The sequence below is a fragment of the Syngnathus scovelli genome, chromosome 8, assembly GCF_024217435.2.
Source record: "Syngnathus scovelli strain Florida chromosome 8, RoL_Ssco_1.2, whole genome shotgun sequence".
Taxonomy (NCBI): Eukaryota; Metazoa; Chordata; class Actinopteri; order Syngnathiformes; family Syngnathidae; genus Syngnathus; species Syngnathus scovelli.
The window spans coordinates 3559870-3573207 of NC_090854.1; the positions used below are offsets into that span (position 1 = coordinate 3559870).

The window sequence follows — 13338 nt, forward strand, 5'->3', positions numbered from 1 at the left end:
TTTTCCATTTTCTTCTCCTTTTATCACAACATCAATAATGTTCTCATAAATCCAGTCTGTTGGCTGGTTTACTCACTCTTCCTGAACGCGTGATGGTGACTGTTTCCCGATTGGGTGAAACAGATGATCCAGTGGCAGGTGTCTCTACCTGACTGGGATTCATACTCACATTTTTCCCTAAGTCACCAGTTCCTTCAGCTGTGAATCGTTGTGGAAGCCTGTAGATAATGTAGGTGCTTTTTGTAGATGACGTCTGTTCCGTCTATACTGTCTTCTATCAGTAGACTCCACCAAGTAGGACTTTGGAGTAGAACTGGCTTCTACTACTGTGCCTGGGGTTGTCCATTGTATTTCATCATCCAGTTTTATGAGAACTTTGTCCCCTGGACTCATCTCCGGAAGATTTCTAACTCCATTCCTGCAATCATAGTAATAAGCTTGCATTTGCTTAGCAGCTGCATCCCTCCGTCCAACTTTGTCTTTGTCTGGCCATCCTGGATCCAGGTTCTCGGACAAGGTTGGGAGAGTTGTTCCGATGTTCCGACCCATCAACAGCTCGGCAGGACTCACTCCCGTGGATGATGATGGTGTAGCTCTGTATATCATCAAGGCCAGGAGAGGATATTCCTGTTTAAGAATAGCTTTTGCTACCTGCACAGCCCTCTCTGCCTGTCCATTACTTTGAGCATAATGTGGACTAGATGTCAAATGGATAAAGTCATATTCTTTACTGAACTGCCCTAACTCCTCTGACACTAATTGACGTCCATTGTCGCTGACTAACACTTCTCGAATACCATAACGTGCAAATATGGCTTTCAGCTTTCCAATGACTTGCTTGCTTGTGATCAACAGCACATGTAAAATCTCAATATATCTTGAATAGTAGTCAGTCAGTACCAAATATGACTGCTTCCTATGCTCACACAGATCTATGCCTACCTTTTGCCATGGCCTGGATGGTAACTCACTTGGCCTTAAAGGCTTTTTTCTCTGTGTGGCTCTGTTCTCTCTGCAAAAGTTACATTGAGTTACTCTTTTCTTGATGTCCTATGAGATTCTCGGCCACCATACTGACTGATTAGCTCTTTCTCTACATTTTACCAACCCTTGGTGCCCATCGTGAGTTTTGTCTATGATCTCATTCCTCATTGATTTGGGAATATTAATACGATTTCCTCTGGTGATCAGTCCTTCTACCAGTGACGTTCCCCTCTCACTTGTCTTTGTCCTTGTCTGTTATTTATCCTTTTTTAAATTTGGCACTTGTATTATTGCACTATTGCACGCTGCTGTGACAAGTAAATTTCCCCGCTGTGGGATGAATAAAGTTCTATCATCATCATCATCATCATCATCATCATCATCATCATCATCATCATCATCATCATCATCATCATCATCATAATTTCCTTGACTGTTGGCAGCACATAGTTTTCACGCTTTACGGCTCGATTCAATCTTCTCAAATCTGCACAACATCGACCCTCCTTTTTCTTTGGCTTTAGGACTGGAACCATGGCAGCACACCACTCTGTAGGCTGTGTAACCTTCTCTATGATGCCTTCTGTTTCAAGTTGGTGTAGCTCCTTCACTAGCGGTACTAGTGGCAGTGGTACTCCTCTAGCGCAATGGACTGCATAAGACTGGGCATCCTCATTTAGTATGATTTCCACAGGTTCCGTCTTTAATAGGCCACTTGTTCCAAAAACTGCCTTCACTTGGTCTACTCTTTGAACGAGACCCATTTCCACAGCTTCTTGCCAGCTGAGTAGATGACAGCAGTTACCTTTCATTACATACACAGGAAAAGTGTATTATTTACCCTTGTATACTGTTTTAACTGTGAACCACCCCCTACATCTGAGCCACCCGCCTCGACCGACAAATGGTCTATCTGCTTTATTTAATTTCAGGGATGTGGGGAGCTTCACAAAAGTAACCTCATTTATAACAGTCACATCAACCCCTGTATCAATATTAATGAAAGTGACATTTTCTCTATTTCAAGTGTAACAGTCCAATTGTCTGAGTTGGCCTCCTTGATGACCTCACCCAAAAACTGGAACTGTCCCGTGTTCTCAGTGACTTCCTTCACTTCTTTCGTAATGTCCTATTTTGTTGCACTTTCTACATGTACTTATGTAAGCAGGACATTTTCCTTTTTCCTGATGCTGAGTGCCACACCTGCCACAGCTCTTGTCCCTTTTCTGGCCTGTGGCGCCACCTTGTGTTCTTTTCTGTGCCTTTTGCTGCGTCCCCCTCCAACTGCCGTCAACATGAGCCACTTGTATGTCCGGTAGCTGGGACTGGAGGCCAATTTGTATTGCCACCTCCTCAGCTTATCGCACCTGCTGGATGACTTGTGATAGCGTCAGGTCTGCCGTGAGCTGAAACTTCTGAGATAATTCTTTATCTCGAATGCCAGCAACTAGTTTATCCCGGATATGTTCATCTCTCTTGTCGCCGAACTCACAGTTCTCCGCCAGATCGAATAAAACTCTGATGTATGCTTCTGCCTTTTCCCCGGCCAGCTGACTTTGCTGATAAAAGCAGGCTCGTTCGTGTATTAAGTTCCGTCTTGGAATGAAGTAATCGTCAAACTTCCTTAGCACGACGTTGTAGTCTTTTTTGGGTCCCTCTTCCTCAAATTCGAAGGAGCTGAAAATTTTCTCCGCTTTATGTCCCATGGCGTAAATGATGTAATGACCTGGACCTCGCCGTCCTCCTTATTCAGCTTCGTCGCCGCCAAAAAGCACGAAAATCTCTGTTTCCACTCCGGCCATTCTCCTGGGCTCGTGAATTTGAACTCCTCCAGTGGACTAAACTTCGACATCTTAATCGTGTTCTTCTAGTCGCGTCACTTCTGACACCATGTGATGTTTTGCTGACATCAAACAAATAAATCTGTAGGTTCCCAAGAACAGGGTTTTAATATATCCAGCATGCAACTTCACATACACCGACGGCCATTAACTATACACTTCTCATTGTCAAAACACGGCTTAACATTTCCTTATACTCGCAAGAGTTACTTAGCTGTGTGTGTACTTCAGGTAGCACAGAAATTTCCATACATTACATACGTGATGACGTAAAACACGCAATGACGTGTACCGGGAAGAGTGTGAATAAAGCAGCAAAGAAATCAAGGAAAGACTGGTCAGCTCAGTGATGTTACTCTAGTATAAGAAACACTACATAGTAGAGAGCCATTTCAGGAGACATCACTTAAAAATTGACCTGAAATGTGCATTTTTAGATTGTTGTTGTAGGGAAAGTTGCGGTGTTTGTACAAAATTGGGGGTCAATGCAATTTTCTTTATTTTGCGTTAATAATTGCACAACTTCGCAAAATCCGTGAGGGACTGTTTTTCTTTTTAAGTCTGGCGCCGTAGTAAAGAGAGAGGACCACTGGCGCTGCACTTTATTGATTCTTGGCGACTTAAAAAATAAAACCATACCCGGAAAAATTACACATCGGCAAAACAACATTCACGATCATTTCACAAACGATGCATACCGCCCATCTCTAGTGTGTGTGCGTGTATGTGCCTGTGTGTGCACGTGCACCTGTGTGAGTTCAGCGTGCGTGCGTGCGCCTGTGTGTGTTTACTTTTCTGAGTAAGAGATAGTTTCCTAAAATGTCCAGGAAAACCCAAGATGTGGGAATGCAAACATCTCTTTCCATGCCTGTTTTTCTTTTTATAAAGCTTCATGTTTTGTCTTGCCTGGTTTGACTTAGAGCTTTTTATTTTGGAATAGAATAGAAAGAATATCTAAACTAATTGCATCATTTACTCTATATCAAAGGGATTGCAGTCTCCATCGAAAAGGTGATTCAGTTGCTGGGTTAGTTAGGACCGTCTTCCCTCTGGAAAAACAAGATCAAAATAGTTCAGGTCCATGTCAATTGAAAATAAATATTCCTTGTAACACATCACTATGAAGAGATTTGTAAGGTTACAAAAATAACCAAGTATATAAATATATTGTTAGAAATTCTGCTCAACTGATGTTCGTGTCAGCTAAATGCACTGAACCCATACACTGAACCCATCGAATTACAAGTCGAAAAAAACAACACTCACCCGTCTCAGAACAAAAGAGGAGACAAAAGGTCTAAAATCCTATTTGGTCGAACAAGTCGAGTGATCGGCTCACCTTCGTTCCAAAATCCGAATTCTGTTTAAAAAAGAGGAAATGTCTGGCCATGAGGAGATTAGCCAACGCCGTAACATTGGCGTCTTCCCCTTTCTGCCCGAAGCTTAAAATTTGACAAAGTCCGATTCGAAGCTTAAAATTTGACAAAGTCCAATTCGAAGACCCTGGAAATTCATTTTAGTAGATTTTGGTTCAGTCTCAAAAAGAATGAAAAATCCATCTTTGTCTAAATGGCGTTCTTTACTCCGGGCAGCGTCACGGCCATCGCCCTGACTAGGAAGAACCGCCTCGCTCTGTGTCAGGAAAACATAACTATAGGCTTCTGGCATTACCTCATCGGAATATGTAGGTGAAAGTTCAGAATCCCTGCACCAGGTCATAAGAATATCTAGGTGAAAGGTCAGAATCCCTGCACCAGGTCATAAAAATATCTAGGTGAATATCTGGTCGATTCCAATAGTGTAACAAACAGCCTCTTTTGTCTCCCCACAACTTAATTCATTAATGTATCAATGCAACAACAATGTTAAATACAGGTTGGACAAAACATTGCAACATTAAAATCATATATCTTGTCTAGTACAGATCAATCTTACTTAGCCATAATAATGGGTTCTTCTAACTTTAACATTTATATTGATATTGCTCAAGCTGTTACATCTTAAAATTATGGCATAGCAAACTCATGTTCCAAAAGTGTGCATTGCTACGTGTTTGAACAGGTCGTGTCCTCTCAATTGCTAACAATTTATTAGATTTTAGTTTCCATCAGGTCGCCCCTATGTCAAGCTTTAATACCATCTCCTGGTGAACTTTTGGAACTACTACATGTTTTGGGATAGCCAATGTGCCTGGACCAAATTCGATACCTAATTTTACATCATCTTGTACCACCATGCCACTTGACAGAGTGCAACTTATACTCAGGAGGTACTTATATGTGAAATTATTGAGATGCCTCATTGACGCCTCCTGGCTCCTCTCAACACAGAGGAGCAGCGGCTCAACTCAGTGACCACATGACCAAGCTTTTCACCCTATCTCTACGGGAGGGAAGCCATTCCGGCTGCTTGAATCCGGGATTTTGTTCTTTCGGCCATGACCCATAGCTTATGATCATAGGTGAGGGTAGGAACGTAGACCAATTGGTAAATCGTGACCTTTTTCACCACAACAGACCAGTACACAGTCTGCATCACAGCAGATGTTGCACCGATCCTCGTGTCGATCTCATGCTCCATTCTGCCCTCACTCGTGAAGATATTTGAATTACTCTATGTACTTGGGGCAAGATCTCATCCCTGACCCCAAGAGGGCATTCCACCCTTTTCCGACTGAGGACGATGGTCTCAGATTTGGAGGTGCTTATTTTCATCACAACCGCTTCATAACCAGCTGCGAAATGCTCCAGTGTGAGCTGGAGATCACGGCCACATCATCAGCAACACTCAACGTTATTAACAGAATTGGTGACAAAGGTCAAAGTCAAAAAGTCAGCTTTATTGTCAATTTCTCCACATGCCAAAGACACACAAAGAAACCGAAATTTCGTTCCCCCCTATCCTACGGTGACAAGACATGGCTCACAACAAACAAGTAAACAAGTATAACAACAGCATGCTGAATAAATAATGAAGAAATAACACAATAAATAAATAAATAAATATATAAATAAGAGGAGCAAAAAAGGAGCAAGTGCGCGTACAACAGACATTCCAGAAAATAGCGCAACAGTGCCGCACGCTACGCAGAAGGGGGTAGCGAGTTCAGGGTCCTAACAGCCTTGTGAAAGAAGCTGTTGGCGAGTCTGGTGGTGCGGGAGCGCAGGCTCCTGTACCTCTTCCCAGAGGGCAGAAGGTCAAACAAAGAGTGAGCCGGGTGACTCACATCTCTCGCAATCGAGGTTGCCTTGCCGGCGAGATGGGAAGTGTAAATGTCCTTCAGGGAGGGGAGCGAAGCACCAATAATCTTACCAGCCGTATTCACTATGCACTGCAGGGCCTTCAAGTTATGTTCAGTGCAGTTACCACCCCAGACAGCGATGCAACTGACGAGGACGCTCTCAACGGTGCCACGGTAGAATGTAGACAGGACTGCCTGAGGAGCACATGCACGCCTGAGCTTCCGCAGGAAGTACAGGCGTCGCTGAGCTTTCTTTGCCAGTGACGAGGTGTTTGCGGACCAGGAGAGGTCCTCACTGATGTGCACCCCCAGGAACTTGGTGCAGCTCACCCTCTCCACCACAGCACCATCGATGATCAGTGGCAGGTGTTTTGTGTGACCCTTCCGGAAGTCAACAACAATTTCCTTGGTCTTGTCGACGTTCAGCAGGAGGTTGTTGTCCACGTGGTCAGAAGGTCAACTTCCGACCTGTACCGAGTCTCGTCGCCCTTCGTGATGAGACCCACCAGAGTCGTGTCGTCAGCAAACTTCACTATGTGGTTGTCGCTGTAGGTCGCAGTGCAATCATGCGTCAGCAGGGTGAAGAGCAATGGACTGAGCACGCAGCCCTGGGGGGCCCCCGTGCTCAGCGTGATGCTGGCGGAGATTTTGTCGCCAACACACACCACCTGAGGCCTCTGACAGAGGAAGTCCAGTAGCCAGTTGCAGAGGGAGGTACTGAGGCCCAGCTCGTCGAGTTTGCAGATGAGTCGCTGCGGCACAATGGTGTTGAAGGCAGAACTGAAGTCCACAAACAGCAACCTCACATAAGAGTCCTTTCTCTCCAGGTGTGTGAGGGCCGAGTGGAGGGCAGAGCAGATGGCATCCTCAGAGGACCGCTTGGTATGGTACGCGAACTGGAAAGGGTCAATGGCGGGGGGGGAGAACGGATTTCATGTGCTCCATGACAAGCTGCTCAAAGCACTTCATGATGATAGGCGTCAGTGCCACGGGGCGGTAGTCATTGAAGCAGGACAGTGCAGGTTTCTTCGGCACAGGAACGATGGTGGCAGCCTTGAAACACGAGGGGACGATGGCCTGCTGCAGGGAAACGTTAAAGATGTCCGTGAAGACACCCGACAGCTCCCCAGCGCAGTCCTTCAGCGCTCGACCCGGGATGTTGTCAGGGCCCGCCGCCTTACGGGTGTCAATTGCGGTAAGCGCCCTCCTCACACCGTCGGCAGAGAGGCGCAGGGGCTGCTCGTGTGGGGGGGGGAGTGTTCTTTAGCGGGCAAGTGCTGTTCTGGGCGTCGAAGCGAGCAAAGAAGCGGTTCAGATCGTTCAGCAGACCGACGTCGCCCTCACAGCTCCTCGGCGCGGGCTTGTAGTCCGTGATGGTCTGAATGCCCCGCCAAAGGCTACGTGTGTCCTTGCTGTCCTTGAAGTGGGTGGAGACCTTGCACAAGAACGCCTTCTTCGCTTCTTTGATGCCTCGGGACAGGTCGGCCCTCGCTGTCCTCAAGCCAGCCTCATCCCCCGCTCTGAAAGCCTTGTCCCTGGCCCTCAGCAGTCTGAGGACAGCCCCTGTCAGCCACGGCTTCCAGTTCGCTCGAGTGACGACGGATTTCGTCAAGGCAACAAAGGGCAGCCTTGGCGGAGTTCCTGCCCCTCTGTCTCACTGTCATTGTCCACATTCGCAGTGAAGTCAACTAGTAGAACGGTTCCCCAGAGGAAGCGCTCTCTAGCACACCCTCCAAGGACTCCAAAAAGGGTGGTTACTCTGCGCTGCTGTTTGGTGCATAGGCAAGTCAGGAATTGTCACCCCACCCGAAGGCTCTTCCGCTACTCTCTCGTCCACTGGGGGTGAACCCCAATGTACAGGCGGCAAGCCAGGGGGCAATAAGTAGCCCAAACCTGCTCTGTGCCTCTCACCGTGGGCAACTCCAGAGTGGAAGAGAGGACTGTTACCAGATCCCAAACTGTGTGTGGAGGAAAGTCTGAGATGCAAAGTTTATATACTATGTCTATTCAGAACTTATCTGCGTCACACACCAACTCCGGCTCGTTCCCTGACAGAGGGTTGGATGGGTTGATGGATGGTTGGGCGGATGGATGGACAATGGAGTTAACTTTAGCAATTAGCAATTTAACAATTTTGCATTTTCTTTTTAAAGTGTCAAAATCATTATTAATTGAATTCATCCCGATTCAAAAAGTAACTCAAAAGTAATGTATACATTACTCAGACAGTAATATTGTAAAGAAACATATTACTTTAAAATGCAATGAGCTCATAAAATGTAATGTGTTGCATTTTGAAAGTAGCCCAACACTGCTTGTGAGCTATATTCTCATAGTATATATACTATGTGGTATTATGATTGAGGTGGTGAGTTGTACGCAGTCTATATCCCCGGTTGAATTACCATATTTATTCAAATTATCGCCCAGGGTGGTAATTAGAGAAGGTTTATGTCCAACAGGGGGGCGATTAATACAGAACACTTTTTGTCCGATCGCCAAGGGGCACTGAAATGGGCGATAATATGTACATATATTTTCCTTATGTAGTATGCAATACCTGCATCTCACTGCTGTTCTTAACACTAGAACAGCGGCTGTCTTGATCTACCTCTAACAGCGGGGTGCGTCAATTAACGCTCCATCGATGCGACACGTTACTGTCGCACATCACATGTTGCGCACGTCATGTTATCGCGATCGTCTTGTTCGAGCGCACGCCCCGATAATGTAATTGTGTGAGGATATTGTAGTGGAGTGACGAGTGTAATTGTATCATAGTTTATGGAGAAAAACAATGTAAAAGGGACATTCGACGTGCTGTCAAATCAGTCATATTTAAACTTGCACAATGACGTCGGCATGCGGTTGCGGAGGAAAAGTTTTGGGGGGAATTTTTAGCAGCATGGGCGATAATTAGAGGTATCAATGTTTTTTATTTATGTCATCGCTAACACACACTGGGCAATTATTAGAATATGGGCGATAATTAGAATAAAGACAGTAGTTTCATGCACTGACCTCCATCTGTTGCCGGATCCAGTGAAGTGACTGTGTGATCCTGGTGTATACGCCTGGCTTGTTTCTTATAGCACAGCCAATGCCCCAGCTTGTTGTCCCCACCAGCTTCCATAGAGATGAGTCTTCACAAGCAAGAGGACCCCCACTATCCCCCTGCAGAAATACTTCCAAATATTGTATTGTACAAACATAATACTGTTATATTTTCACAGTTCATTATCTTGGTGTCCTTGCTATGTTGTAATAATAATTACCAGGAGGCTGCATTTTCAGTTTAACTATTTAATGTACCGTATTTTTCGCACCGTAAGGTGCACTGGATTATAAGGTTCTGCCTCATTGAATTTTTTATTTTAGAAATTATTTCATATGTAGGGCGCACCGGATTTAAAGGCGCATAAAATAGAAGATATACTGCAACAAACTGAGGTTGACTAGGGTTGTGGTATGCATCCACTAGCCAATAACCAATGAGCCCTCTGTAAACAATCACGTTTCTCAAACTATCTCCTATAAAATGATCAGAACTGACTAAAGTTCGACTAAAGTAACACATTGGTACTTCTTACTTATGTTTCCCTTCCATATCGATCTGTAAATTTACTCAAAACATTAACGGAGCAGCCTATTTTGAAATTAAATAGCCTTGTGCGTATAGCAGCTATCATTATAGCATTAGCCACCCGCAAACTCCCATGAGCCTCAGCTCGCAAACTCCCATGATCCTCAGCAAAGTGTCGTGGAAGCCCCCTGTAAACAATCACGTTTCTCAAACTTTCTCCCATAAAAGTGATCGGAACCGACTCAAGACTGATTTAACACATTGGTGCTGCTTATTTATGATTCCGCTGGATATTGATCCGTAAACGTACTTGAAAACATTAACGGAACAGCCTATTTTGAAATGAAATAGCCTCGCGGGTACAACAGCTATTCAGTGACGCCCCCTCCATGGTTGCCGTAATGCTGGGAAGCGATGCGACCTTGTAATTTACCAGTCTTACTAAAACGTACTGAAACATTTTGGCAGAGCGCTGTATACAACCAGTATGGATCAACAAATTCATCAATTGATCCATATATAAGGCGCTCTGCATTATAAGTCGCACTGTGGTTTTTTGAGTAAAGTTTAAGTTTTTAAGTGCGCCTGCGGAAAATACTGTATGCCAAAAAGATCAAGACACGGCGGTTAATCCTTTTCTGCGAAGGTCTGACCCAGGGGTGGGCAAACTTTTTGACTTGCGGGCCGAATTGGGTTGTAAATTTTGACCGGGGCGCCAAACCAGGAGCCGATGGATGTAGTGTTTGTGTGAAGTAATACAAATGACATGTAAAGGTCATTGCATAAAATGTTTTGGCCTTTAGTAGGTAGTAAAGCATGGATATTCAAAAAAAGCTTTTTGAAAACAAATGCATTCATTAACAGCATTAAAAAAATATATATTTCACCAAAAAACTACCATCAGTGATTCTCATTAAATACGACACTGTTATTATGAATAACAGTTTCCATCACTTCAGCGCCTGCAGGTCAGATTTATGAAAGATGTTTATCTTATGAGGCGAAATCACATCAAAGGGCAAACATTCTGACCAAATACATCATCTTGAAGAATCAGTGAAAGAATACATCGAAATAAAGTAATAAAGAAATCAAAACAACAAACTCGAGAAAGTCCCCTTCATTTACAGTGGGAACAGTGTTGTTGGTCTCCCTTTTTTTGCTAGTGCATCATAGTCTGGAGTTAAATTTGTTGTGGCGATTCTTAGGATAGAGCTGAGGTGTTCGTCCATTAACTTAGATCCGTGACGGGGCTTTGTTGATGTTCATGTGGCTGAACATCTGCTCACACTCATAGGTCGAGCCAAATTGTCCATTCTTTTTTAAACACTCGCCACTCAGTGTCCACCTTTCTTTTCCCTGGGCTACTCATTGAATTGGAAGGATTCCAGGGGAAGGTTTGTGGGTGCCTGTAGCGTAAAACTGTATCTGAAGATCAGCGCACGAATTATGAGACTGCTGACGTCACAGCCCACACTCGAATTCCGGCACTGATAGAAATAGAGCGCAGAGTGCGCCGGGTCCGTACTACTGAGTACGTAAACGCACTTGTGAGTGTGCACTGAGCTTTCTGACATGGCTTCTGGGAGTAAATGCGCGGGCGAGCGTTTCCCCGTCTACTGGGTGTTACATTATGTTCTGTTCTCGACTGTACATAATGGAAGGTTAAAGCAGTTGTTCTTGCTTACTTGAACGTCTTTATTTATTCCTCTCTCCACATGTTACAGATTACAGCTCGGTCATCTTTTTCTGACGGACTGTGTCGCACTCAAAAGTGGTTCCCATGGAACACAATGCTCACTAATAAACAATCCCATTGGTACACTGGGGAAACACAGTCATTGCAGGGAAAATGACCAAAAGAAATGTTTAATAATACAATTTATTCAGGTTTGGCGGGCCGGATTAAACGGCCCCGCGGGCCCTAGTTTGCCCATGTTTGGTCTAACCCAGGGGTGGGCAAACCTTTTGACTTGCGGGCCGAATTGGGTTCTAAATTTTGACCGGGGGGCCAAACCAGGAGCAGATGGATGTAGTGTTTGTGTGAGAATCAGTGATTCTCATAAAATACGACACTGTTATTATGAATAACAGTCTCCATCACTTCAGTGCCTGCAGGTCAGATTAATGAAAGATGTTTATCTTATGAGATCACATCAAACGGCAAACATTCTGACCAAGTATATCATCTTGAAGAATCGGTGTAAGCATACATCCAAATAAAGTAATCAAAACGGCAACACGGTGAGGGGTATCTGAAAATCAGAGCAGAGTTTTAACTCACAAACACCTGGTAACAGAGGTGAGCAAACGGGAAACACTTCCTTAAAGTAAGCCTTAAGAACTTTACAGGTTAAGATTAGTCACAAACAGGTGGTGCATCAATGTCCTTGAGCATCCTGCATTGTTTGAAAATGAGAATGGTCGCTAGTTTCAATCCCTACTATTTGTACAGATCATATTCAAAATGCATTTTTTTACAACAAACTTGAAAGCCTCCCCTTCATTTTCAGTGGGAACAGTGTTGTTGGTCTCCCTTTTTTTGCTAGTGTGTCATAGTCTGGAGTAAAATTTGTGGTGGCAATTCTTAGGAGAGATCCGAGGTGTTGGTCCGTTTACCTAGATCTGTGACGGGTTGATGTTGATGTTCATGTGGCTGAACGTCACGTCGCGTACGTCGAGCCAAATTGGCCACTCTTTTTAAACACTCAGCACTCAGTGTCCACCTTGCTTTTCCTTGGGCGACTCATTTTAATGGAAGGATTTGTGGGTGGCTTTAGCGTAAAACTGTATCCGAAAGCTCGGCGCGCAAATTACAAGAATGCTGTCGTCACAGCCCACGCTCTAAATTCGGCACTGATACAAATAGAGCGCGAGTGCGCCATTTCCGTACTACTGAGTACGTACACGCACTTGTGAGTGTGCACCGAGCTTTCTGACACGGCTTCCGGTAGTAAATGCGCAGGCGAGTGGTTCCCCATCTACTGGGGAAACGCAGTCATTGCAGGCAAAATTACCGAAAAAAAAAAAAAAGTTTAATAATACAATTTATTTAGGGTTGGCGGGCCGGATTAAACGGTCCCGTGGGCCGGATGTGGCCCGCGGGCCGTAGTTTGCCCATACCTGGTCTAACCCCTACTTTCAGGATTCCTACTAGTAATCTTGGCCACCCGTCCACAAAGGGGAGACTCTCCCTAGCCTGTGTGATAATGTGTGACATTGCAAGTGTAGGTGTTCACAGCATTTGTTCCCGTTTGGACTGATCACTTAAATATTTCTACAGCTTTAATCACCCCAACCTCGGGATGGGCGAGTACTAATACTAAGTATCGGTATCAGTGTCGATACCAGCCTTAATTCACGGTTTTGGTACTCGCTATTAACTGATACCAGTATCGGCTGCCCTATTGTGGCCATTTTACTATCAGGACCTACATATTAGAAGAATATAAAATTGCTATTAATTTCATGCAATTTAAAGGGAAATGTCTATTTTGGGATATTAAAGTATTTTTATTAAATTATGAGTCATTGTCTTTGGAGGAAATTTTATGTATCAAAGGTATTCGTGGTGCTTGGTATTGGTATCAGTTGGTATCACAATAACACAAAAGTCTCTTGAATTCTAAATGTTGCTTAAAATTTACATTTGTTCCAGCTTGTATTATGTGTGTGTGTGTGTGTGTGTG

General features: G+C 44.4%; 1 protein-coding gene across 6 annotated transcripts in view; it reads right to left on the bottom strand.

The window, feature by feature from the left end:
• Positions 1 to 3412: 3412 nt before the first annotated feature.
• Positions 3413 to 13338, bottom strand: part of tmprss3a (transmembrane serine protease 3a) — an 84278-nt gene continuing 74352 nt past the window's right edge. For all 6 annotated transcript variants that reach the window (XM_068651551.1, XM_068651552.1, XM_068651549.1 and 3 more), the window contains 2 exons: positions 9088 to 9240; positions 3413 to 3874 (listed from right to left, as the gene is read on the bottom strand). In XM_068651551.1, coding sequence (XP_068507652.1) covers positions 3854 to 3874; positions 9088 to 9240 — 174 coding nt within the window. In that variant the 3' untranslated portion in view covers positions 3413 to 3853. The remainder of the gene's footprint in view (positions 3875 to 9087; positions 9241 to 13338) is intronic.